Source organism: Electrophorus electricus, chromosome 5, assembly GCF_041902795.1.
Source record: "Electrophorus electricus isolate QZ-2024a chromosome 5, ASM4190279v1, whole genome shotgun sequence".
NCBI lineage: Eukaryota > Metazoa > Chordata > Actinopteri > Gymnotiformes > Gymnotidae > Electrophorus > Electrophorus electricus.
In genome coordinates this window covers 23,484,471-23,506,497 of record NC_137501.1, presented here as the reverse complement: position 1 = coordinate 23,506,497, position 22,027 = coordinate 23,484,471, and the positions used below count along the sequence as shown (strand labels likewise).

General features: G+C 42.3%; 3 protein-coding genes across 6 annotated transcripts; 1 reads left to right on the top strand and 2 right to left on the bottom strand.

Moving 5' to 3' along the window:
* Nucleotides 1-581: 581 nt before the first annotated feature.
* rfc1 (replication factor C (activator 1) 1) lies at nucleotides 582-12,598 on the bottom strand. Of its 2 annotated transcripts, XM_027014209.3 has the most exons (24): nucleotides 11,803-12,589; nucleotides 11,228-11,338; nucleotides 11,060-11,123; nucleotides 10,807-10,914; nucleotides 10,346-10,650; nucleotides 9,598-9,672; nucleotides 8,731-8,808; nucleotides 7,658-8,002; nucleotides 7,333-7,437; nucleotides 6,926-7,105; nucleotides 6,677-6,781; nucleotides 6,119-6,518; nucleotides 5,868-5,980; nucleotides 4,988-5,102; nucleotides 4,735-4,823; nucleotides 4,409-4,546; nucleotides 4,101-4,196; nucleotides 3,620-3,718; nucleotides 3,267-3,421; nucleotides 2,982-3,099; nucleotides 2,736-2,881; nucleotides 2,292-2,505; nucleotides 1,599-1,781; nucleotides 582-1,334 (listed from the first exon to the last, which is right to left on the bottom strand). In XM_027014209.3, the coding sequence occupies exons 1-24, from the start codon at nucleotides 11,803-11,805 to the stop codon at nucleotides 1,239-1,241; spliced, it is 3,441 nt and encodes a 1,146-aa protein (XP_026870010.2). In that variant the 5' UTR covers nucleotides 11,806-12,589; the 3' UTR covers nucleotides 582-1,238. The 2 variants fall into 2 exon arrangements, with proteins under 2 accessions (XP_026870010.2, XP_081570570.1); XM_081714444.1 differs by lacking the exon at nucleotides 582-1,334 and having other exon boundaries at nucleotides 1,643-1,781; nucleotides 2,258-2,505; nucleotides 11,803-12,598.
* Nucleotides 12,599-13,167: 569 nt separating this feature from the next.
* Nucleotides 13,168-16,612, bottom strand: rpl9 (ribosomal protein L9). 2 transcript variants are annotated; one of them, XM_081714445.1, is made up of 8 exons: nucleotides 16,588-16,612; nucleotides 16,050-16,096; nucleotides 15,815-15,930; nucleotides 15,617-15,712; nucleotides 15,345-15,477; nucleotides 14,329-14,409; nucleotides 13,730-13,846; nucleotides 13,168-13,342 (listed from the first exon to the last, which is right to left on the bottom strand). In XM_081714445.1, the coding sequence occupies exons 2-7, from the start codon at nucleotides 16,093-16,095 to the stop codon at nucleotides 13,740-13,742; spliced, it is 579 nt and encodes a 192-aa protein (XP_081570571.1). In that variant the 5' UTR covers nucleotide 16,096; nucleotides 16,588-16,612; the 3' UTR covers nucleotides 13,168-13,342; nucleotides 13,730-13,739. The 2 variants fall into 2 exon arrangements, with proteins under 2 accessions (XP_081570571.1, XP_026870011.1); XM_027014210.2 differs by having other exon boundaries at nucleotides 13,168-13,304; nucleotides 16,588-16,611.
* A 112-nt stretch (nucleotides 16,613-16,724) lies between these two features.
* Nucleotides 16,725-21,942, top strand: lias (lipoic acid synthetase). Of its 2 annotated transcripts, XM_027014239.3 has the most exons (11): nucleotides 16,727-16,974; nucleotides 17,319-17,491; nucleotides 17,931-18,024; nucleotides 18,207-18,287; nucleotides 19,385-19,541; nucleotides 19,665-19,722; nucleotides 19,817-19,945; nucleotides 20,860-21,005; nucleotides 21,162-21,232; nucleotides 21,364-21,475; nucleotides 21,605-21,942. In XM_027014239.3, the coding sequence occupies exons 1-11, from the start codon at nucleotides 16,891-16,893 to the stop codon at nucleotides 21,661-21,663; spliced, it is 1,164 nt and encodes a 387-aa protein (XP_026870040.2). In that variant the 5' UTR covers nucleotides 16,727-16,890; the 3' UTR covers nucleotides 21,664-21,942. The 2 variants fall into 2 exon arrangements, with proteins under 2 accessions (XP_026870041.2, XP_026870040.2); XM_027014240.3 differs by lacking the exon at nucleotides 18,207-18,287 and having other exon boundaries at nucleotides 16,725-16,974.
* Nucleotides 21,943-22,027: the final 85 nt, after the last annotated feature.

Below are 22,027 nucleotides of genomic sequence, written 5' to 3'. Positions count from 1 at the left end.
CTTACCTGATACTGAACTAATTTAGTTATCTGCTAGACATGATTGCTCATTAATACAGCAGGATTTTATTTATTTATTTTTAAACATGAAAAAAACCCCATTAGAACTGCATTAGGTTAACACTAGATTGACCAGAACATTTTCACACTAATGAAATGACCATGTACCTTCTTTTGATACTAAAAAGCAGCTCACTAATATATATAGTACAATACATTATAAATGACTCCCATTATGTTTGCTATATCTGCATAATGGGATAGCTTTTCAGCCAGTTCTTAAAGCTACGATGTGTTTTGTTCCATGAATGCATGTAAAATTCAGTGGTATTTAGAAAAATTGTCTATTTATTCATATTTAAGAATATAGCGTTATTATACAACTAGAAATACATTTTGTAAACATTATTCATTAGAGATTCTCTCCAATTATTAGTAATGTATTCCATTTTACTTCCTGTTGCTATAAATTTCCAAACTGAGAATATGCAGCAGTCTGTATTTGGCTCATCTACCTGTGCTTATTTCAGGGGAAAGAGGCACAAGGTGTATTTATTCCAACCAATCACTCAACACAGAAAATCAGGATTACACTCTTTAATTACCTGGTGAAAATGACAAGTCATGTACAGTACTCTACAAGCCCAGTAAACTTTGCTGTCAGTGTGTATGTCAAGGTGCCCTCATAGAAAATACCAACACAGAAGTGCTACACAGCACATACATATTTACATGTTTGAGTTGCATATGAGGAGTTAGAGTGCATATATGTGTCTCAGTAAAACACAAAATAAAAGTGTGTAAGTTCTGCATAGTGCTTCTAGAACCCGAGAAGAGCTGTTAGGAGAGGTGTATAGGGAGAGAAAGTAAAGAGAAAGATTTGTCATCAAAGAATATTTACCAAAGAAGGGTGTGATTTTGTACGTGTGCGCATTGCGTGTCTCTGGTCCGTTTTGATTGGTTGACCTTGTTCCTGAGGGCTGTCCAGCGGAAGAGGTCAGAATAATAGGCTAAAGCAGCTATCCTCTTCTTTGTAATTACAATATGATGAAATCACCTACTACTCTTAGGCCTTCATCCTTGTTAATGCTGACCTTTTGGCAGCCTTGGGGTCGTCTAGTCTTTACTGCCTGCCGTTTTTACCCTTCCCTTTATTAAGTAAGCAGAAGAGGCAAGAGAAGGGCACCGGCGTATGAAATGTGTTTGGTCAGTGTGACACGACTCAGTTCAGGCCACCATTCACTTCTTGCCCTTTCCTTTGCCCTTGCCCTTTCCCTTCCCAGAATCCCCTGCTTTCTCCTGTTTGGGCTCTTTGGTGAGTTTAGTCTTCTTCCGCTGGCACAAAGAGATGGAAAGACAAATGAGTACTACATGTACAAAAACACCATACAATATACATATTACAATATATAAACTGTAATATTATTATTATTATTTTATATATATATATATATATATATATATATATATATATATATATATATATATATATATATATATAAATAAAAGAATGAGAGAGAGAGAGAGAGAAAAAGCCTGTTATGTCTCCAAACGCTGTTAGGAAACCAATTCCCCCGATTAGTGTTTTATAATATTCACCCTGATCATGGCATCAGCAGTGAGACCTTCCTCTTCCTCCTCCTCTTCCTGCCCTTGGAGGTCATTTTCAGGGTCTAAGCTCTCAAAATCGGTGGTACTTCGGCGACCTTTCTTCACCATCTGTATTGAGTATGGGGTCAGGTGGGACTCCCTGTTGTACGCACGTGTGAATGCAGCTTTCACCTGTCAAGAACCAAACAATGGACGATTAGAGGGGTGATTTGATTGGTATACATTCTACCTAGTCATCATCCATCACCATCAGCGTGACAATGTGTCCTGCACAAGAGCGAGGTGCAAGACGTTTTGTTTGGTTTAAGTAAAGGGATTGTTTGGGTAACTACTATTTCTTTAAATGAACAAATCATATCTTACAAATTAATGTTAGTCAGTTAAGCAAGCATCTGCATGCTTAAAGTCCCTACATAGCAACTCTAATGTTACTTAAAATGCCCTTGATCGATGACTCAACATTTGAAATTGTTAAGGAAATTTAATTAGATTTAACTGTAAAAGTATTAAACGAACACTAATAACACCATCTTCTGGAGAAGACTTTCCAGTGAGCAGGTTAAAATAAAAATCAGGCCAGTAGGAGTTGTCCTTATCTCATTTTCTCATCTGGCTAACTGACAAATCCTGCATTATGAAATCCTTACATGGCTAGCATATCCGAAGCATACATCTGCGCACCTTGGAGTCGAGCCTGGAGTAGGGATCAGGCTGTCCACCCCAGCTACTGATCTCAATGATGCTGTCAAAGTCCTCTTTGATGATGTCATAGTCATCCATGAGCTTTACAGTCTGACTGGTTCCCTCTGCTCCATGTGACTGCAGAGGCACTAATAGCGCAGAGCGCAGATAAGGCAGGTAGTCCAGATTCACCGCATCCTTACTACACAAAGTCCTACAGAAACAGAAGCAGCTGCAAGGTTACAGCATCTTTCTGGCTATAAAATGTAGCCCAGCTTGCTTAAAACCTGGACATAACATTACATGCATAGTTGTGCAAAACATGTAACAATTAGCCTGGTATTAACCAATAGTTTTACTAAAGGCACCATGTTTTGAAATTGAAGGTTATTACTACAAAAAGTGTGTGTGTGTGTGTGTGCGCACACACGCATGCGCACTCACTTCAGGCCCATGTGTGAGGCCAACTCCTGTACGATACGACTGTGTTTGTTCGTGGCGGAGTTCTTGCCCAGCCAGCTGGGGAAAGTGGGAAACTGACCCATATAACCTCGCATCAGCTCACCAGGCAGTACACTGGCATAGATCGCCTAGGCAACACAAGCATTAGAAAATTGTGTGTGTAAGTCTTTGACCCACATAATGAGGAACAGCCAAGATAAAGCTAGAACAATTAAGTTTGTGTCTTACCTGTGTGGGTAGTAGAGACCAGGTCTGTTTAGAACGGATCTGTTTGTCCACTAGATCTCCATCACAGATGCTGTCTGCAGTTTTACTCAGCAAGACCAAATAATTCTTCAGATTTCCCCTGACACATGGAATAAGTCATCAAAAAAGTCAGTAAAATTGTGGGGTTATCTAGTCCTTAAACAAATACATTTATTCCCGTGTGAGAGAGAGAGAGAGAGAGAGAGAGAGAGAGAGAGAGAGAGGAGAGAGAGAGAGAGAGAGAGAGGAATGGGTAGCACAGCATACCCTGCTGCAGCTGGTCGTACATGAATGTAGTTCTCTTGGACAAACAGTGGCGCTAGTGAGTAGTCATGGAAGAAAAGATCTGACTTGTCAATCAAAGACATGTGGGCGGTCTCCTCTCCTGAGGTAAACACTTTTCTGCATACGTCAAATGGACCCTGTACAACACACACATGTATTCTCTTATCTAATACCAGAGACAACAATAAGACAGTCTACTAATGAACACTTAATACTAATGATTCTGAATACTCCAGTAGGTGCATGCACATGTGAGAAACAGTGAGGTTTGTCTGCTCTTCTGTGCTATATAAAACATATACCCAAGCAAAAATGTGGATGTGTGCAAGGGTCACCATTTTCATGTCCTTCCTGGCATTCTTAGCATCCGCTTTTGCCTGGTCATAGGTCATGACTTTGTCTGTGGCCGTCCACATGCTCAGATTATGCAGCACCTGGACAGAGGTGAAGTGCAATATGCCGCCAGTCCTCAGAACACACAGAATGGAGCTGATCTGAGATCTGCTCATAAGAGAAGCTGTAGTCATAAGATGACTGGAAGAAGTTAAAGCTCCAGTAAGAAAGAGCTGAGATTTGTTCATTATGTATAGATTCCAGCATAATCCTTTATAAAACTTGATTTTGATCTGTTTCTCCTCCCCCCCCCCCCAATCCCCCCCATGTTATACCTGTTTTACAGCTCAGACAGTCAGGCTGACTGTTTTCAACACCAAAAAAAAGCTGACATTGATTTGATTAAGCCTTAAAATCAAATTTTGATGGGGGCATAATGGTCATGATGCTACAAGCCTGGTTTTAATTTGCTGTCAAACATACCTGCCGAATGTCCTGATTCGTTGCCAGAATGATTTCATTGAGTGCTGGAGGCGGGACCTTTAAACCTTCTTTAAAAGCAATGGACATCATAGCACCCTGATTGATTAAAAAGATAAGTGATAACACACAACTCAGGGTAAAACTGGGGAAAAAAAAAAAAAAAAGCCTGAAATTCACAAAATTTTTCATGCTGTCCACTAAAGCAACAAGTTAGATTCTACACTTAATTCTGTGCTTAAAGCTGCAACAGCCTGTAAACCTTCATAGTAGAATTTTTCTAATAAGAGCTAAATGGTAGATCTCGCTACCTTTATCTGTTCCACACGGGGGCGCTGGAAGCGCAGGTCGAAGCAGTAGTTGGCAAGCGAGCGGATTTTCTGATGGTTACGGTCATTACACATGCAGATGATGGGGATCTTCGACTGCTTTATCAGACCAATCAACTCCTGCAGAAGTCCAACAGGTCAAAGGTCAAAAAGTAGTAGTGGAGGTATAAGAAGCTCATTGTTCAAAACATTTTCCATATACCAATTTTCTTCGTCTCCTCTATGGTTGCAAGTGAGAGCAAGTCAGTATGGAATGTGTGTGCACATTAACGTGGTTTAGAGGGAAAAAAAACAAAACAGGAAAGAACCTGTATTCCACCTCTGTCTTCATTTCCTGCCATACCGTCCACCTCGTCCATGATAAGAACATGCTTATCGCTGACTGTTTGAGATGTACCTGACAAACACACCGCACATGATCACAAACCAAGCCAAGCTATGCGTGACCCCAAACACATTTACTCTCTGGGACCATTTTATGAATCAGATACTGATAATGCGCCAGATACTGATATGATTCAGATACATAACGAACTTGAATCCTCTCCCAGTCTGAAGCACCTGAGTAGAAGTTCTTAATGCTTGTGTTATTGAGGGACTCGGCAATCACTTCTTTCAGACTGGTCCTGCTTCGTGTGGAGCTGGCGTTCATCTCCACGTAACTGTAGCCCAACTCCTAAACACACACACACACACACACACACACACACACACACACACACACACACACACACACACACACACACACACACACACACACACACACACACACACACACACACACACACACACTTCAGCAGCAGTCTCATGCATCTTCATTCAGATTCAGTGATTGCTTTTCTTATTCTAAGAACAAATGCTAAATCATATCACCATCCTCAAACAGTGGTTGTCAGTCTCTTTGACATCAGTGATTCACATGGTCAGCCTTCCTGGAAACTGCTCGTGTATCAAAAAAGCGTTTCCCCCACAGAATTAGCAGAAAGCTCAGTGGCATTATTCGTGGAATTATTTTGAAAAAGTAAAAAATGGCGACATCTATGAATTGTATAAAAAGGTGTTCACCACTTGCCCAGGAAGAACAAAACTGACAAACAAGGATGTGAGGTTGGGGGGTGGTGGGGCTGTGGAATGGTCTGAAGGGTTTTCTCTGACTATTTACTACCATACTTTGACTTGGTTCTTATACAAGATGACAGTGTTTTCGTGAAAAAAATGTGTGTCCCTTTCCAGCCCGAGTTCTTTGTAAAGTGACCATGGTTATGAGAAAGCCGGCAATACGTAAATAAACAAACAAATATTTTCCTTACGTGGCTCCTCAACCCCATCTAGATGTGATGGAGGTGTTAAGAGAAACCGCAATAAAAAAGAAAAAAAAAATTTGAAAGTTGACAGAATTTCAAGATTTTGGAGACCGTGTGCATGTGTTTGTGTGACTAACCTCACACACAAGGGCAGCAGTAGTGGTCTTCCCTACACCCGGGGGCCCAGACAACAGGGCAGCCTTAAAACCAGAACCATCATTCTTTCCCCCAAACTTACCAAACCTAGGTGCTATAGAAAAAAAATGAGAACATGAGTGTGTGAGGAAAAACAGGTGTGAGCGCACACCTACACACAAAATATTAAACCAGGACACATCCCCAGCACCAAATGCTAGCCCAAGCACAAACAAACACACGCCGCACTCACCTGTTTTGGTATCGCCTCTGTGGTGCTTGTGCCAATGCTGCAACCATCTCAACAGCTTATTGGCACAGCTCTGCTCTCCCTGCTGTCCTATCAGATTCTTCAGGCTGCGGGGACGGTACTTATCCACCCACAGCAAGCTGCAGGTGTCACCATCTGTGGCATGGTGTGGTGCAGGGGGCAGGGTCTTTCCGCAGCCAAACTTCAGGCTCTTCTTCACATCGGATGCAGTGCCACGTCGGGGGGAAGCTCTGGAGGTTCCAGGGCTGGAAGTGGAAACAGCCCGGGTCTTTCCCGCCGATAGGCTCTTCTTGGCTGGGCTTGGCCCCAGGGGTGTGTGCTTCAGCCGTGGAGGGGTGGCTTTGCCTTTGGAGCCCAGGGTCTGTGATTTAGTGCGTTTATTCTGGAACAGAGTTGGAAGGTGGCCTTTATAGAAGAGCTGCTCATCATTTACAATGGTTTGGGATAAATTCGGGAAGAGCATTTTAAACTGTGGGTTTACGAAACAAGAAACTATATCTGTTTATTAGATGTTTATGCTTGCATGTGTTTGTGTCTAACCTCAGCCTCAGCTGCGATTTCATATTTGGACTTTTTGCCAGGTTTGGTTCGGATCAGGTCCAGCAGTTCATCCTCATTTAGGATCTTGGTTCCAAAACTGTGGGCCTGAAACACACAGTTACCATTCAAAATTCTGGCACTCGTATCTAGAATGAAACCCATCAGAGAAAGAGAGAAAGAGAAAGAGAAGGATTCCACTTGACCAAGGGATAGACAAAGGGAGGGGGTGTCAGAGTTAAAAGGAGATACCTTCTCCGTCTTGGAGGCTCCGCTGTCACGGCCCAACACCAGGTACGTGGTTTTGCGGCTCACATTCCCAGTAACTTTACCACCATATCGCTCAATTAATGACTTTGCATCTTCCCGCTCCATAGACTCCAAAACCCCTGTCAGCACAAACACACAGCCTTCCAGGCAGTTCTCCTCTCCCTAACACACACACACACACACACACACACACACACACACACACACACACACACACACACACACACAGACAAATAATACAGCAGAGGGCAGTAGTGAATGTATGTACTGGAACACCTTGCCTAACAAATTATTTCTTTGGTGTTCAGTGTTTGTGTTACCTGGGTGATCTTTTAAGAGTATATTCATGTTATCTGGGGGCTCTTTAGGGCCCTGCATGTATGTGTTACCTGAGGGATCTCCTTGGAGCCCAGGGCACGAGGTCCCTCTCGGTTAAGGTAGCTGCGGTAAGCTGCTGAATTCACCCGCTTCTTCTCAGAGTCCTCTGGACTAGTCTGTGAGAGACAGTCACAAGGGCAAGGACACAAATGATCAAAATTCAGCATAACTGAACATGTGTGTGATGATTTGGTCAGAGAAATAACGGAGTGCAAAGTCAAAAGAAGCAGTTTAGATGAATGTGGTCTAAGACTTTTGCACAGCTCCACAACAGACACACACACACCAGAGTTTCACTGAATCTCACTGCCACTCTGGATGTTTGGCAAGCATTACCTCAGGCTTTGTGGGAGACGTCTTACTACTGCCACTCTTAGGTGTGGAAAAGCTTCTTGATTTGGAGGCTGCGGCAAACGCCCTGTCCGTTTTGGGCGTGACCGCCATCTCCGATGTGGTTGGGGTGGCTGGCTCTTTTTTCGGAGAGACGACCATCTTGCCTTTCTTTTCCTGCTTGTTTTTCTTTCGCTCCTCCTCTTTGTCAGCTCTCCTTTTGAGCAGGGCCAGCTTGGAACTTGCCCTCACGGGGCTCTGCTTCGGTGAATCACTCTTTGCCTTAGCCTTGGTGTCCGCAGAGCTGGTCCTGGAACTGTCTTTCAAGGGCGAGATGGTGTCTACACGGGCCTGATGGAAAGAGACATTACAAATCATCCAACTACTAGAGGACTCCCACCTCCAAAAAGAGTTACATTTTAGGCCAACACTTTTTTGAAGAAGAAACAAACAAAACAAAACAAAAGCAGCACAAAAAGGTAAAAAATTATTAAAAAGAAACAAATGAAAAAAAAGGGAGACTGGAATTTGTCTCCCTTTGTTCAACTCAGTGCAGCACATATTTACATTTATGGCATTTAGCTGATGCTTTTATCCAAAGCAACTTACAATTATGACTGAGTACAACTTGAGCAACTTCGGGTTGAGGGTCTTGCTCAGGGGCACAACAGTGGCAACCTGGCAGCAATGGGGCTTGAACTGGCAACCTTACGAGTACCAGTCAAGTACCTTAACCACTGAGCTACCACTGCTTTAATGTATGAGCACTAAAGTGTGAGGTAATGTTGCAGTATGAATTAAGCTATGGGAGGTCATTTTTTCCATATCAGCAAAAATAACATGAGTCCTTTAGAAACAACTATAAATGCATTGTTACTGGACATGTATTATACAGAGCACTAAACGATGTGTAGTGAATGAAAATCGATAACAGGGATCAAAACCTTCCATATGTTTCTAGAAACCAAAAGGCCTCATACTTTATCCTCAAACTGATGTATATAACTCCTTAAGGTGGAATTATGGCATGAGGCTCAGCGAACTTGCCAAAATATTTTGTAACGAACCATATCAGTTACCTTTTTAGGCAATGGGGCCTCATCCAACATGGCCAACGTTTTTGCAAACTCTTCATCTTCATGGATCTGCTTCTCCAACTAACAAGAGCCCACAAAACACACACACATTTCTACTATACATCCACAGTGAGAATCCTCCCCCCCCCAAAAAAATACAGCACCCTTAGACTGGGTAGCAAAAGCTTCAACATGTTATATGAAGAGCTCGAGCTACATGGAGGCAGTTTTAGAGTTCCGAGCTGTAGGAGGACTACATTCAAGTACACTTCAATCCCACAGTCAATATCACTGTTGAACCTGCACAGAAAAGGAAGGTGCTAATGTGGACATACACTAGGACTTGAATATGGAAACTGCAAATAAACTGGACATTTGCCAGGGTCCTAGATGACTAGGCATAAACAAGAAGTTTTGTGCTGATATGCTGTTGACAATATTGTTGTTTGTTTGAACTTGGTGCAGGACAAATTTCTGTAGAAATAGACAAAAGTATCATCTTAAAATTAACCAGTCCTGTGGATTGCTCTACTGCAATATTTTTTAAGCCAACAGTAAAATTTGAATAATAAATTACAAGTGTAATTAGAGGGATAATAAATCTGATTAATCAATCATTGTGATTTAATAGCTTTCCCATTAAAGTAAACATTCTGAACACCACTTATGCAGAAATTACCTCACACAACTATGCATGGAGAAAAGACATTTAGCCTACAGGCATAGAAGTTTATATATTCATCTATAAGAAACGATGCTTAACACCACAAACAATTAGCACTGATCATGAATGGACCCCAGCATGGTGCTTTTCATGCAGTTATTGTGGAATATAAGGGCCAGCCTCCACTGCCAGCAACCTTGACTCACCTCTATGTCCTCATCCATCTGCAACTGTTTCGCAATGAGCTCATCACTGCACGACGACTCATGGTCTTGTACTGGCTGGGGGAAGACATGACAACCATTTCTCTTACTGTACCAGTATTTGGGGCTTCATGTTCCAGTTCAAAACACTGGAAATAAAATTACTGTCACAACACTAATCCCCTTTCTGGTCAAGTCTGGTGTGGTCAAGTCATTATTCAAGCCATAGAACACATACTGACATCTATTCACAAGAACAAACAAACAAAAACTTCAAAATATAGTTTCAAAAATATAGTTTGAACATGAAAAATTTGGTAAATAGTGTGATAACACTTCTAAGCATATAGTGGCTTCTGTGACTATTTAAAACTTCCTTAGCTCACACTGAATATTTTCCTGGCTAATCCACCATTGTCTTTGAAATCATTTTTGTTACTTTCTGCAATGGCCTGAAGATCTCTGAGGGCAAGAACCTAAAGGAGAGTGGACTTGAAATGATGCATGCCATTCAAAGATAAGGAAAGAGACTCCAGACACTACTCTACTTGCAGTCACACATCATGCAACTGAGAATCCTCACTTCACAAAAACACAATTCGTTTTAGATTAGATGGAGAGCTACTTAAAATCTAGGGGGCAAAGATCCAACTGTCTACACTGCATCACTCTCCAAACCATTCCTACCTCACCCACAACTTGCCACCGTGACATCTGTAAACACAAACATATTACGACTTTCATTACTTACTGCTTTTCTCTTGGTGCTGGTAGCAGCCACGAGTTTCTTGTCCGACCTCTGGATGACGCTGCTGCCGAAGTAATCCACTACAGAGGTGGGGGTGTACCTGGGCTGGGGCGCAGCTGCCTTTGTTGGGGTCAAACTGACTCCGTTCTTCGTCCCCCTCTTCAAGCTGGGTGCCGAGGACGTGACCGGTGATTTGAGAGATGCAGTTTGTGCCTCCTCTGACTTTCCCAAGTGTGAAGTCATCTGGCTACATCCATTCTTGCCAGGTTTGGAGGACTTTTTCAGCGATGTGAACACTTCGTCCGAATCTTGGGGAGTAACATGTAGTGGGAGGACAGAACTGATGAATTATGGCAGTTGTGTGTATGAAAGTTATCTTTCCTAACATCACTCATTTGAATATCAAACACATTGATTATAGACTTCTTTCTGATCAGTGTTTTGGTGCCAGGGGTCTTCCTAACCTGAATCAGACACATAAGTAACAGGGTTCTTCTTTCCTGAGGAAGCATTCTTCTCTTTGGGATCTTTCTTCTGTTTTCCTTCTTTCTTCTCTTCTTCCTCCTCAGACTCTGACAGAGGGAGAGAGAACCCATGATGTCTTCAGCAGAAAAGGAATGATAGATGTATCAATAATCAAAAGATGCTCAACCATTACTTGAGTGGCAGACTAGCACGGGTTTGTTTCTAACTTCCTCTATTGAGCTTTTACCGTACCTGAATCGACAATTAGTCTTTTCTTTCGTTTTACTGAGCGTTTATCAGATTTAGGGCTTGTGATCTAAAAGAGAGGAGATGAGAGAGAGTCAGTACTCCATGCCATACAACACACAAAAGACAACTGTAATCATCCTCTAGTTACATTTATATAGACTCGGTGTGAACCTTGGAGGACGGTTTCTTTTTATTCCTTGCGTGATCTTGGTCAGTACTGGTACTGCCCTGGGTGGGTTTGGGCGCCGCGGGTTTTGTGGGCGCAAAGAACCTGCGTATATCCTGCCAGAATAGCAAGGATTAGTGAAAAGCAAACAGTTTAAACGAAATGCAATAAACATGTTATAGGTGAACTTGATCCAGTAATGCAACTAATGCTGAAGTATGTTAAAGCAATCAAACAACAGCTAAGAAGTCGATGTCAAGTGTTTAAAAATACTAAGTTTTATTTTGACAGCTTGTCTAGCTAGCCAGCCAACTAGCAAACTCTGCATAACGCACGGTAAAGAGCACATAAGATACGTGTGTGTACGACTCGTTTACCAATCGGATAAACTCTTATTTCCAGATTTCATAGCTGGGCAACTAGTGACCAAGCTGGAAAGTGAGCCTGGCTTGTGCCAACCTATGCTAGCACGCCTGAACCTGCGCCCTATCTGCTCCCACACACCGTTATGTACAGTCGTGCACATCAGATGCAAGACAATCAACATCGTTTCGATTACGAGACCAATAACGTAACTCACCATCTTCTACAGCTGTCGCTAATGATTAGCTGGTTGTTTTAATTGTTTCTGTAGTACGTGACGCTAACTCTTCCAGTCTTCTTTGGCGCCAAGTCCGATTATTTCGGGCGCTCCGTGATGACGCATGAAGGGAAGAAGCCTCGGTCTACAATGAACTAGATGAAAGAAACAAACGCTAGTAATTCTCCAAAGTCAATTAAAAAAAAAAGATTAATGAGAGGCGTTTTTGTTTGCTGGTAAGTGTACGCACCTTACACTTGTGGAGAACATGCCATATAAAACAGCACATAAACTTCAAAACCTCATCTCAAAAGAAGGTGGACGGACTATAATGCTCTGTGGCGATTTTGACGCCTGAGTACCTAAACTTCAAAACCTCATCTCAAAAGGTGGACGGACTATAATGCTGTGGCGATTTTGACGCCTCTGGGTCCGAATATCTTGCACAGGACCAATGAACTGAATGTAACTGCTGTGTAATGCACAGCAGTTAATGTTAAATGTACATGTTGCTATTATATCACATTTTAAGGGCCAGTGTTTTTCATACCTATGACTGAGGAAACGTGTCAAGGTATTATATCAATTATACTAATGGCATTAGACAACCTTCAACCAAAGCTGAACGTTTGACATCATATGTATGCCTGCTTGTATAATTAAATTGTGGATAACCGATAAAGCTTTGAGTAATGATTAGTGTTTTGTTTTTTTAAACATCTGTATTGGAACATTGTGGCCATACAAGAATCAGTTACGCAAAGATCTGTAGTGGAACACACAACTCACCTATTTTTAATGCTACAATGTTTTTTCAATCTAGTTTAATCTGAAATGCCATCTCTCCCCCCCCCCCCCCCCTTTTTTTTTTTGACATAACAACAGTAGGTTAAGCGTCAATCTTAATGTGCTATAGTTTAGTTCGCTTAGTTTTACACAACACGCAGTTTAGGTGCAAATCTATTGCCTTTAATCACAAGCTTATGAAGAACACTCATCAGCAAGAGCAGGGCGTTTCTACAGTCCTCAAATAACTCGATTAGCTAGCAGTCACAGCATCACTGTGCCAGATTTGTGTATCTGAAAAAATGGGTCACTCCAGTTAAACTTTGAACGTTTACCCTAGTTCAGATTTTAACAAAGGATAATGCTATGTTTGGGAGGAACGTTTAACTTGATTATGTTGCGTCCTAGTTTGCTTTGCATTTTCTGCACTATTCAGGCTACAAAGCAAACAAATGAAATGGGGTCCAATTCTAGCCAAAAATGAAATGGGGTCCAATTCTAGCCAAAAATGAAATGGGGTCCAATTCCAGAACTCTCGCCTAAATTAACCTTTGAAGAAAGAGGCAGCTATCAACTTCATAGCCATTAGTGGCAGTTAACAGAAAATGTTTATTGACAGATTTTACAAAGGACAGGCTTTTCAATTTCCTGGGTAAATCCCATCCAGGAACTTCCAGATGTCGTTCTTAGAGTGGTGGCCTGCTGTATTAATGCAGCTGTTTGACAGAAAAAGAAGCAGGAAAACATTAAAACACTAAAGGCAGACACTGTAGGCACAAAGTGGGCCCCCCCCCCACACACACACACACACAATGGGTCTTGAAGCAAATGGGCTCGATAAACATCCAATGTCCAAGTAGAAATTAGACCTGTAGCATGCACACCAGCTGTGAGTGAGTCAAGATTTCCCTTATAGATCAGGCTTAATGTGCCTACTCAAAGCCTGGACAGAAATTGAACATTTAATACTCCATGGCATTAACCACTTTCTACCACAGGAGACTGGCAATGCCTCCTAAAGGCATGTTAAAAAAAAAAAAAAAAAAAGGGAGGAGGGGAGAGAAGCAGCAATAAGTGGCATGTTACATGAGGTCCCATATAGAGCAAGACAACATGGTGATGAGGGCCCCCCCATTCTAACCTTGTGTCCTCTATGACTCTGGCTCCACTACTGTCCCCTTCTCTGAGACATAGATACCGTCCAGGAACTTCCGGATATCCTTATTTTTGACTGTGGTTGCCTGCTGGATCAGGGCCGCTGAAACGAGAGACACTAGGGAAATGAGTGGGGCCTGCAGTCAGAAGGTGAAGCATATAAAGGGTTTTTACATAAGATTAATGCATACTATGGCCAAGCAGCAAGAAGAATAGGGAGGCTGTGGGATATAAGGTAAACACTGGAAACGTTAGACTATCTACACAGTCTCTGGCCGTTCAGATCCAAAAGTCAAATATACACCGTCTACTGGCAGGGTTGGTGGGAAAGTCAGAATGATGCCATCTTACTGAATACAAGGGACATGTTACAGATTAGTGTAATTTTAGAAAGATTGTTAATTGGACTCCTCCAAGTGGTCACCTTCGGCAACACTTTATAGCAAATAACACTTCATACACATGCACCGTGTGGCTCTTCACTATAATAGCAACTTGCATTGCACAAAGTGTGCAAAGTCCTGCAGCACAATTTTGGCACTGTATGGTCTTTGAATTAGAGTCAATAGGAGTAAGGAGCCTCACCTGAGTTTGAAACCAGCTCAATATCATTACCCTCCAAAACAAGCTCGTCTTTCTGTGCAGAAGAGAGCGCGCAGTTCACACCTGCAATGTAGACAATTAAGATCCTATTTAGATCAGACAACCACCAAACAAAAATGACAAGATATTTGGGGGGGGGGACATTTAAGGGAGCTCCTATGGAACCCTGAGCCCTCTGTAACAATTATGGACAGTGTATTCAAGATGGCTACTTTCCATGCTGCTGTTATTCAGTCTCCAACATTTGAAACACATGAAACCGATGAGAAAAGAGAACATACGACTGAACCGGCAATACCAAGAGTGGAAACGACCAGGGAGACCAATTTTGCTGCAGAACCACACAGTTCATTGTGCATCTATTTTTCTTTAATTTTGTTTTACCTGTGAAGACTGTCACTATATGTGAAACCAAGGTGCACTGTAAATAAAAACATGAAAAGGACCAGGACTAATTTATTTTCACAATGCACAGAATCAAGTGCACCATGATATGAACCATCCTGAGACCACCTCAGGGGATGGTCCAAGCCTTTTGTTTTTGATGTGGGATCCAAGTTCATTTGACATTCACATATGCATTATTATTAACAAAACCATTAGCCCTGGGATAACCCTATCCTAAGGTCTACTGCCATGAACAGCTTCATGTAAAACACACTAACTACAGAGCACACAATTGTTTTTTGACAATTTCTCCTTGCCAGAGCAAACACTTCACGCACTAGTGAAGCACTGCCGATGAAACCATAAGAATGTCCCAAAACTCAACACTGGTCACAGCAGAAAGCAGAACAGACTTGATGGTCTCAACTGAGACATTGAACAATAGCACTGAGTAATGGCTTGATCAGTAAACAGTGGCACAAATATTCACTCTGTACAGCACAAAAGGAACAAAGATGAGAACATGAAGGCATCTAGTCTTCAGTACTTCAGATCAACCTTAACAGGCGCCTTTCCGTATGGCACGTCAGGATGCATCAGGCACACGGTACCTGGCCTCATGCGCACACGTCGGATGTACTTCTCGCCCAGAAAGTTCCTGATCTCCACCAGTGCACCGCTCTCCTGAATCACCACATTGATAGGGAAATGGGCGTACACAGAACGCATCTTGTACCTGAAACCCTACACACACAGAGCATGGGTCAGTAACAGTCAAATAATAACAAGCAACTCTGAATACTGCACTAGACAATGAAAATGGTAGCAGCACTGCATGACTGACATATTAAACAGAACCCAGCTGTACAGGTGATCCTCTTACCATTGTAACACCCTTGATCATATTCTGAACATGGCTACAGATCGTTCTGACAGTAGCCAACTCCTTCCTGTTACCCCACCACTTGTCCACTCGCAGCTACATGGACACAGCATGTGATGGCAATTCAGTCATTTACATCAGTTCAAGACAGTTACTTGACGTTTGACATGACACCGTTGTGCAGTGTGATTTAGTTACCTTCTTCTGTTTCTTGCCAAGCAGACGAAGCTCCAGGTTAATGTGGTTGAACTCCCGACGAAGAGTCCCTCGAGGGCCCTTCACTGTAACAGTGCGCCCTTTCAGCGTCACTTCGACTGTATGCCAGAACAAATGCAGATTTAAAAATAATGAGACACAATAACTCAGGGTACGAATGAATGCAGCTTGTGAACTGCAGCGAGGTAAACGTGTTAAGCGTAGACGTTTGGCATACCGCTGTCGGGGATGTCCACTGTCTGGGTACTGAGAATGGTCTTCATTCTGTAAACCAAGATAAACTGGCTGTCACAACGGACAAAGCTCTTCTGAGTTAATAATGCATTGCTGATGTTTCTCATAGATGCCTAATGCCAAGACATCTTTATAACCAACTACCCGATACCCACTGGCTAACCCAAACGGTCAAACGTGAGCAAGAATGAAATGTTTCCCTTCTAGCTGTTGTACTCTCCTTTCACTCGTTAACAGAATACGTTTGTTGCTAGTCAAGACAAACTGTATATTTACAAAATCTCTTAGAATGGCTAAATTCACGGAGCCCTATTCGGCCTACCAGCTAAGCGTTAACGAACACAAAACATCGGGCACATTAATATACGTTGAACTGGAATGTGCGGTTAAATACACACACCTATCCTTCAACTGGAATTAAAATAACATAAACATGCCGAGATAATGTGTTGTGATGTGACAGTGGGAAAGGATTACGACTGATTAAAAATGCCTCAAAACAAGGTACACCATGTTCTCACCTCGCCGATAGAGGAGGAAAGGAAGGAAAGAAACGTCATCACGCAATTGTAGTATCTACGTCCCTGCGTCATTTCTGAGCCTTCAGACATTACTTGACGAACAGTCGAGAACGTCAAACTTTGTTAAGTCGAAGCGACTTTTACATGCAAAACAGTTGGCGAATAACTTACAAATGATATCAACAGAGTGTAATACCTTCGATTCTGTGAAAAGATTGCTTGCACAAGGTTAATGAGGCACGTTACATCCAGATTAAGCAAGCCAGACATGCACAATCGTAGTTCGTCTACTCCGTTTAAACCATGGCGTTGATCAGGCGAAACTGCCTTGCTGCTTGTCGTTCGTGCTGTAATCACACATTATTGCCAAGCTTTGAACTGACACATGTAAGTATGAAGTGACAGAACAAATCTTTACCGTCTATAGCTATCCGATCTGCCTTAGTCACTCCATTGTAGGTGCAAGCCTATTTCATACCGAAGACAGCATTAGCTAGGTTAGCGTTAGCTGTTTGTTAAGTTGCAGTGACCTTAGATCACTTTGACCAGTATATTAGCATTTCTGTGCAGCCTAGCTTTTGCAACAACGTTAAGATTCAGGCTCAGATATTTGGGCAGCGAGATCACAGCATGTCGCCTGCAACGATGTTGAGAAATGAGAAATGTTTTTGGTAGCTAGCTAGCAAACTATTCGTTGACTCAGACTTGACTCAGTCTTTCGATCTTCGCAGGCCTACACCATTCGACTGTCCGCCTCTGCCAGCACATCACATAAACAAGAAGACACACAGAAAACGATCAAAGACGACGGATTGGGACTGCATGACTTTATATCAGGAGAGCTGTCGGTGAAAAGCAAATGGGAAGAATACAGGGGCAACCTAAAGCGCCAGAAGGGCGAACGGTGAGTTAAGTATATATAATAAAGATTTTGGAAATGATTCCACCAGTTAATGCTCAGGTCAGCTTGGCATTTTCAAATGTAGTGCAACTATATTAAGGGGAAGTTAGTCAAACATCATATAATTGGGGGAAAAAAACCCTAATGAAAACAGGTCATTCACCCTTTAATAACTTTAATGTTGATGAAAACTATGCTTAGTGTGGGGCAACTTTACAATACCAGTTGGGGTTGTCTTTTTTTGGTGTTCTTAAACTTTTTTAAGTGCAATTACAACTGTACTTTGGTATAACCTTTAATATGTACATTCTCCTGATGCAAAACCTTTAGATACCATTGTTTTTCTTAAACCTGTCTGCATATGGGATCCAGCATAATGCAACAACATATCACTGACACCAGTCAGTCAATAAAGTTTGTACATCTGTGGTCCAAATCCCAGGCTTAGGTTACCACCATGGCTGAAGACCGAGATTCCTATTGGGAAAAATTACAACAGACTCAAGAACACACTTCGAGAGTTGAACCTGCACACTGTGAGTGTCTGAAACCATGGTTTATTCTTGTCCCCATCTTGGTTGAGAAGCAGACTTATCAGTGCCATTGAGAGGAGTGCTATTCAGATGAAGCTAATGAGTTAAACTGAATGCACCATGTTTGCATCAGTAATGCACTGTGGGTGTGCTGTGCAGAGTAATCACTGATGCTGTGGTTGCAGGTGTGCGAGGAGGCGAGGTGTCCTAACATTGGGCAGTGCTGGGGGGGCGGAGAATACGCCACTGCCACAGCAACCATCATGGTTAGTGCATGAGCATCGCCAGTGCCCAGTATAACTCAAATTTACACTGTAAATGTGTTAGCTACTGGACTTCATTTACATTTATGGCATTTAGCAGACACTCTTACCCAGAGCAACTTACAAAAGTGCTGTGTCATTTACTTATAGAATACATTGTAGCCAGTAAAGTAGCTTGGAGTCCAAAATACCAATAATCTAGAATACTGTAGAAATACAAGGATCACTGCTGATACCTAGAGCTACAAAATTCATATGGTCTATTCTTAAACAGTGATAAGTGCAATAAACAATAAATACTAGAGTTTGTTAGACAACATCAGTGTAATAAACAATACCCTACAATAAGTACTAGTTTAGTTAGTCAATATAGGAGCAGGGTTAGTGGTCATTTAGATATTCCACGAATAGACGGGTCTTCAGTCTAGGTTTGAAGACTGCAAGGGACTCTGCTGTCTGGACAACTAGCAGAAGTTCATTCCACCCTCTGGGAGCCAGGACAGAGAATGGTCTCGATGCTTCTCTTCCATGAGACTTGCAGCATGGTATTTCAAGCTGAGCTGTACTTGAGGTACGGATCGGGCTTTGGCCACTGACCTCATGTATGGAGGGGCTGGTCCATTTTTGGCTTTGTAGGCAAGCATCAAGGTTTTAAATCTGATGCGTGCAGCTACTGGAAGCCAATGAAGGGAGCGCAGCAGCAGAGTAACGTGATCTTCGGAAGACTGAAGACCAGTCGTGCTGCTGCATTCTGGACAAGTTGTAGAGGTTCGATGGCCCTTAGAGGAAGACCAAAAAGTAGCGAGTTGCAGTAGTCTAGCTTTGAGAGACTGCACAAGCACCTGGGAAACTTCCTGCGAGAGAAAGGGCCGAATCCTTCTTATGTTATAAAAGCAAAACCTGCAAGACTGTGTTAGACTTCAGCACACGTATGGAATTGCTGTTCGTGGCCTGAAGACCAGTATTTATGCTGGAGGCACTTGGAGGCCATTTTAGAAGGGGAGGGAGTGCATTTCACTTCACATGTAGGAAGGCAGGACTACTCCATACATGGAAACTGAGGCCACATGGCCATTTCTCTGGACACTGTTCCTCTGTAGTTAATGGGAGACACATGCACACGTGGCTGCAGGTTCTGTTCAGTAAAGACAGCAAGACGGCCTCCTCCTATAGACCCAGAGGAGCCCTATAACACAGCCAAGGCCATCGCTGACTGGGGCCTCGACTACGTGGTGCTCACATCAGTGGACAGAGATGGTGAGCATGCACACATGCACTCAGACTATTATTGATTGATTTACAAAAGGAATTCGATTGGTTGAATTTTCTGTATTAACTATTTGTTGCTTTTGTTGTCATGTGGGTGTGTTTGTTAATTAGATATTGCTGATGGTGGAGCAGAACACTTTGCAAAGACGGTGTCCTGTCTCAAGGAGAGGTAAAGCCTGTGTCTGCATGCATGCTCTCGCAAATGCTTATGTATATTTCAAATAAAAAAGATAACAGTATTGTTTGAATTTGCCTTCTCTCAGGAACCCTAGAATCCTGGTAGAATGTCTCACCCCTGATTTCCATGGTGACCTGGCAGCTGTGGAGACAGTCACTCGGTCCGGCCTGGACGTTTATGCTCACAACGTGGAGACTGTCAGAGAGCTGCAGAGGTTAGTGTGACTGACCATCAGTGGGCTGCTGGCCTAAACACGCATTAGGCCCAGACTAGGTAGGAACGTCAGTGGGGGTTCATTTTCCAGATGGATTAATTCTGCCAGGTGAATGTAAAGGCCACTGGCCTCTAGAAACCTGGTCTGTGGCTGGAGGAACACAGCAGATCAGCTGTATGAAGACTGAAACCAACTACTTAAGCAGGTGGTATGTAGGTGGCTTCTGCTTGGCTAGAATGGGAATCTGCATCTAAACCAACCCCGAAACCAACAGATGTTTGGTGTGTGGTTTTAATCTAAAAGCTGAGACATTTATTCCTTTGGCTTTGCAAATGCATCTGTCTCTGCAGTATTCTAAAGAAGACATGAATATGTCAGTTCAATTAATCTTGTATTTTTCATGTATTCATTATGACCAGTTTGGTCTATAATGGTTAATTATATTTGTGAGGCTATTTGGGGTTTAAACGTTGCGTATTGTACAGATGCTATGATTATGCAGCTTGTGTTTGAAAATTGCGTTGACGTTTCACATTTCAACCGGCTATTTATATGTTGCACACAAGGTGGGGCTCACTGTGAAATTTCCAGAAAAAAAAGCCATATATGTTGGTAGCAGGTCTCTTTGATTGTTGGAGTAATTTTAATGGTCATCGGGTGGCGCAAATATCGCCCTTATTATTGAGACTTCTCAACCAAAATTATATTGTCTAAACTTAAACAATATTTAAAAATTTTGAATACCACGTTTGCACTTATGCATGTTGGCTACAATCTTTGCAAAATTATATTTCAGAATAATTTATTTCTGAAACTAAGCATACCTAATTTATCCTTTCTTAGTAGCTTCCAGAAATATGGATGTTTGTGGATTGGTTGTAAGTTTTTTTTCTGATAGTAATTCTAACCTTTAGGTATGTGCGAGATCCGCGTGCGAACTTTGAGCAGTCTCTCGGTGTGCTCTGCCATGTTAAGAGAGTCAAACCAAGCGTGCTCACCAAAACCTCCATCATGCTCGGCCTGGGCGAAACAGATGCTCAGATACACTCTACAATGAAAGGTGCATATACATGCACCCACCCACACACACTATCTCTTTTCACCTGCTACCTGCCTAAAGATGTATATGTATACTGACCCCATCATGATAAGGGCAGTATAGATAATTCACAAGTTACACATGAGAAGCAGCCAGATTGTTGACTCTCTCTTTCAGAGTTAAGGAACTCGGGAGTGGACTGTCTGACCCTGGGTCAGTACATGCAGCCAACTAGACGGCATCTGAAGGTACGTCACCTTTTCTTTACCTGTTACACCCTTTACAATGGCAGTTTCCTGATTTAATTTACTGATATACACTTACTTTAAATATTGTATTGATGTGCTCATGTCCAGTCAGTAATTTCCTGCGTGCGTAGGTGGAGGAGTATGTCACCCCTGAAAAGTTTGCTCACTGGAAGGAGGTGGGTCAGGAAATGGGGTTCCTCTACACAGCAAGTGGTCCACTAGTGCGCTCCTCATACAAAGCAGGTAAATCTCAGCAGCTAGAAAACGGGGTTCTCACATCAACAGCACGAATGCACGGACTTGTCTGTCCTCAACCTTGCTGCAGCGTTTGGCTGTGTCTGTGTGTGTTTCATGTCACATGCTGCTCCACAGGCGAGTTCTTCCTGAAGTACCTGCTGCAGAAGAGGAAGACGGATGCAATGGTGGAATGAATCCAGCTATTTAATGTATTATGTTCCTTAAACCTGGAAAATCTCTGTAGTGGAAGTGTTTTAATTTAATGTCAGGTACTGTAGTAGGGGCCCACAATAAAAGTGGGCAACCCAATGATGTATTCTTTGGTTTTTCCCCAAAGAGGGAAAACCATCATGCACACACTTATTAGTGACTGAGGAAAAAGCATGCTCTACTTATTTTTTTTTAAATGTTATCAGGGAAGTTGGTGCAAAAAAAAGACCAATGTCAAATGAATAAAGATACAAAATCTTTAACCCTTTTTCTTGTATACTCTTCACACCATAAGAAAAGGTTGTATCAAGTAATTACTTTATAAATGGAAAAGGAACTGTATGATGT

What these genes read in the sequence shown, in the direction of transcription:
- rpl9 (XM_081714445.1), bottom strand. Translation starts at nt 16,095, where the DNA reads ATGAAGACCATTCTCAGTACCCAGACAGTGGACATCCCCGACAGCG. An exon ending in TTGGCAAGAAACAGAAGAAG is followed by an intron (nt 15,713 to 15,814) that starts GTAACTAAATCA and finishes GTGTCCATGTAG; the next exon opens with CTGCGAGTGGACAAGTGGTG. An exon ending in TGAGCTGGTTTCAAACTCAG is followed by an intron (nt 13,847 to 14,328) that starts GTGAGGCTCCTT and finishes CTCTCGTTTCAG; the next exon opens with CGGCCCTGATCCAGCAGGCA.
- rfc1 (XM_027014209.3), bottom strand. An exon ending in TACTTATGTGTCTGATTCAG is followed by an intron (nt 10,651 to 10,806) that starts GTTAGGAAGACC and finishes TTACTCCCCAAG; the next exon opens with ATTCGGACGAAGTGTTCACA. An exon ending in CATTAAGAACTTCTACTCAG is followed by an intron (nt 4,824 to 4,987) that starts GTGCTTCAGACT and finishes TGTGTTTGTCAG; the next exon opens with GTACATCTCAAACAGTCAGC.
- lias (XM_027014239.3), top strand. Translation starts at nt 16,891, where the DNA reads ATGGCGTTGATCAGGCGAAACTGCCTTGCTGCTTGTCGTTCGTGCTGT. An exon ending in CAACTAGACGGCATCTGAAG is followed by an intron (nt 21,233 to 21,363) that starts GTACGTCACCTT and finishes CTGCGTGCGTAG; the next exon opens with GTGGAGGAGTATGTCACCCC. An exon ending in GCGCTCCTCATACAAAGCAG is followed by an intron (nt 21,476 to 21,604) that starts GTAAATCTCAGC and finishes GCTGCTCCACAG; the next exon opens with GCGAGTTCTTCCTGAAGTAC.